The sequence below is a fragment of the Arachis ipaensis genome, chromosome B03 (assembly GCF_000816755.2).
Source record: "Arachis ipaensis cultivar K30076 chromosome B03, Araip1.1, whole genome shotgun sequence".
In the NCBI taxonomy this organism is placed as follows: domain Eukaryota; kingdom Viridiplantae; phylum Streptophyta; class Magnoliopsida; order Fabales; family Fabaceae; genus Arachis; species Arachis ipaensis.
In genome coordinates this window covers 63,505,110-63,507,207 of record NC_029787.2, presented here as the reverse complement: position 1 = coordinate 63,507,207, position 2,098 = coordinate 63,505,110, and the positions used below count along the sequence as shown (strand labels likewise).

The 2,098-nt window shown below is 37.0% G+C and overlaps 1 protein-coding gene across 1 annotated transcript; it reads left to right on the top strand.

Moving 5' to 3' along the window:
- LOC107633201 lies at positions 225-551 on the top strand. The gene has a single exon (XM_016336841.1). It carries the CDS (start codon positions 225-227, stop codon positions 549-551), a length of 327 nt encoding a protein of 108 aa, XP_016192327.1.

Genomic DNA, 2,098 nt, shown 5'->3' with positions numbered 1-2,098 from the left:
TGAAAGTTTTCAAGAAGCTGGAAATCAACTTACCACTTGCTGAAGCTCTAGAGCAAATGCCATTGTATGCTAAGTTCCTCAAGGAACTCATTAACAAGAAGAGAAGCTAGAATGAAAAGGAAACCGTAATCTTGACACAAGAATGTAGTACAGTGATTCAAAAAGGTTTTCCACCAAAACTCAAAGATCCTGGGAGCTTCTTTCTGCCTTGCACCATTGGCAACATGTCCATGAATAAGGCACTGTGTGATTTAGGATCAAGTATCAATTTGATGCCTTTATCTATGATGAGGATGTTGTCTATAGAAGAAGTAAAGCCTACAAGGATGACCTTGCAACTTGATAATAGATCAATGGTAATCCCTAATGGAGTGGTTGAAAATCTCTTAGTCAAAGTGTGTAAGTTCATATTTCTAGCGGATTTTGTGATCTTGCATTTAGATGAAGAGGAAGGCGATTCTATCAAATTAGGAAGGCCTTTCCTAGCTACAACAAGGGCCATCATTGATGTGGAGAAAGGAGAAATGACTTTGAGAGCACATGATGAGTAGATCACTCTAAATGTCTTTAAGGAGATACAGCATCCTGCTGCTGCTGAAGAGAAAGGTTGCATGAGAATTGAGGAGGAAGACTTGAACTAGAAGGAAAAACCCAAGGAAGCACTCATCAGCTCACCTGTGAAGCAGAAGACAAATAGTGGAGAAGAACAAAAGGGTAATGAAAATGAGAAGGCTGAGAAAGGATTGCAAACAGAGGCTATAAGATTAATCATTGAGAAGAGAGCCCCTGACATAAAACCTGTTGCCAAGAAGGAAGGGTCACCGAAAGAAGGAAAGAAGAGCAAGAAAAAGGTTCCAAAAGGGTGGAGAAACCAGAAAATTCCAACTGAAGGGTTCTCAAAAGGAGACAAAGTGAAACTGATCTACCAACAGTTGGAGACATCCCTACATCTGATGATTATTACACTGACAAAATACTCTCGCTGGAACATATAGAGATTGTTCATCAAAGCACAGGAAAAAGGCTCATAGTGAGAGGGGACAAGTTGAGGCACTATAATCATCAGCCACGCTAACAAAGAACCAATGTCAAGCTAGTGACAGTAAAAGAGCGCTCCATGGGAGGCAACCCATGATTTAGTATTCTTGCTTTTATTTTAATATCAATAATTAATGGTTTTTCTATCATGAATTCGAGCTTTCATAGGTAAATTTGATGGCTGCATATATCATTTTAAAGCATATGTCTGATTCCTAAGTTTGGTGTGCCTAAAGTCACTCTAAGATGGCTTTCCAAGCATGATGATCATATAACCATCTTAGGATATATACTCATTTATTTTATTGAATTATATAGCCAAACATTAAGTTTGGTGTTCTACATGTGTTATGAGTTTCAAGGAAGTCACATTTGCTCTAAGAGTCAAATTCATGAAAAGATAAACCATGTCTTGCTTCATTTTGTGAATTTATTTTGTTAAAGTAGAAAATAAAATGTTCCTTGTAATGAATATACTAACCATGACAGAAATTAATTAGGTTTCATATGAACCATTTGGTATAAAACAAGCTTGGTGTTCACCAAAATTTTATTTAATCTCAAAGGGGCATAGTTGGTTATTCATAAATAAGGAACATATAGCAAATTTTATCTTGTTTTTCTTTACCTTTCACTTGCTAACCGCCACCATTTTAAATTCAAATTTTGTTGCTTTTTTTGCCTTATTGAAATGGATAGATATGAAGAAGATTGACGAAAGGACAAAACCATGCAAGTACAGGTGTCACAAGGAAGAAAAGTGAGTCACATGTACTTGGGAATTGCTTTTTGGGAAGTAAAAATCTGCAAGGTTCAGCACCTAGGAGACAGAACCATATGCCCAATGAAGAGGTGGTCCTTGTCCTTATCCTTCCTTACATGCACACCATTCATTCTAACCCTTTCAAACGGCATACTGACCATCCAATCTTCATTAAAGTTTGCTATAAATAGCTTCACTTGGACCATGCTTCATAACTCAAGCTTTCACACTTCGTGCATTGAAAAAAATTCAGCTTTTGTTTTCCTTAAAGAAAAGTCCTAGTGACCGTGTTTTGTT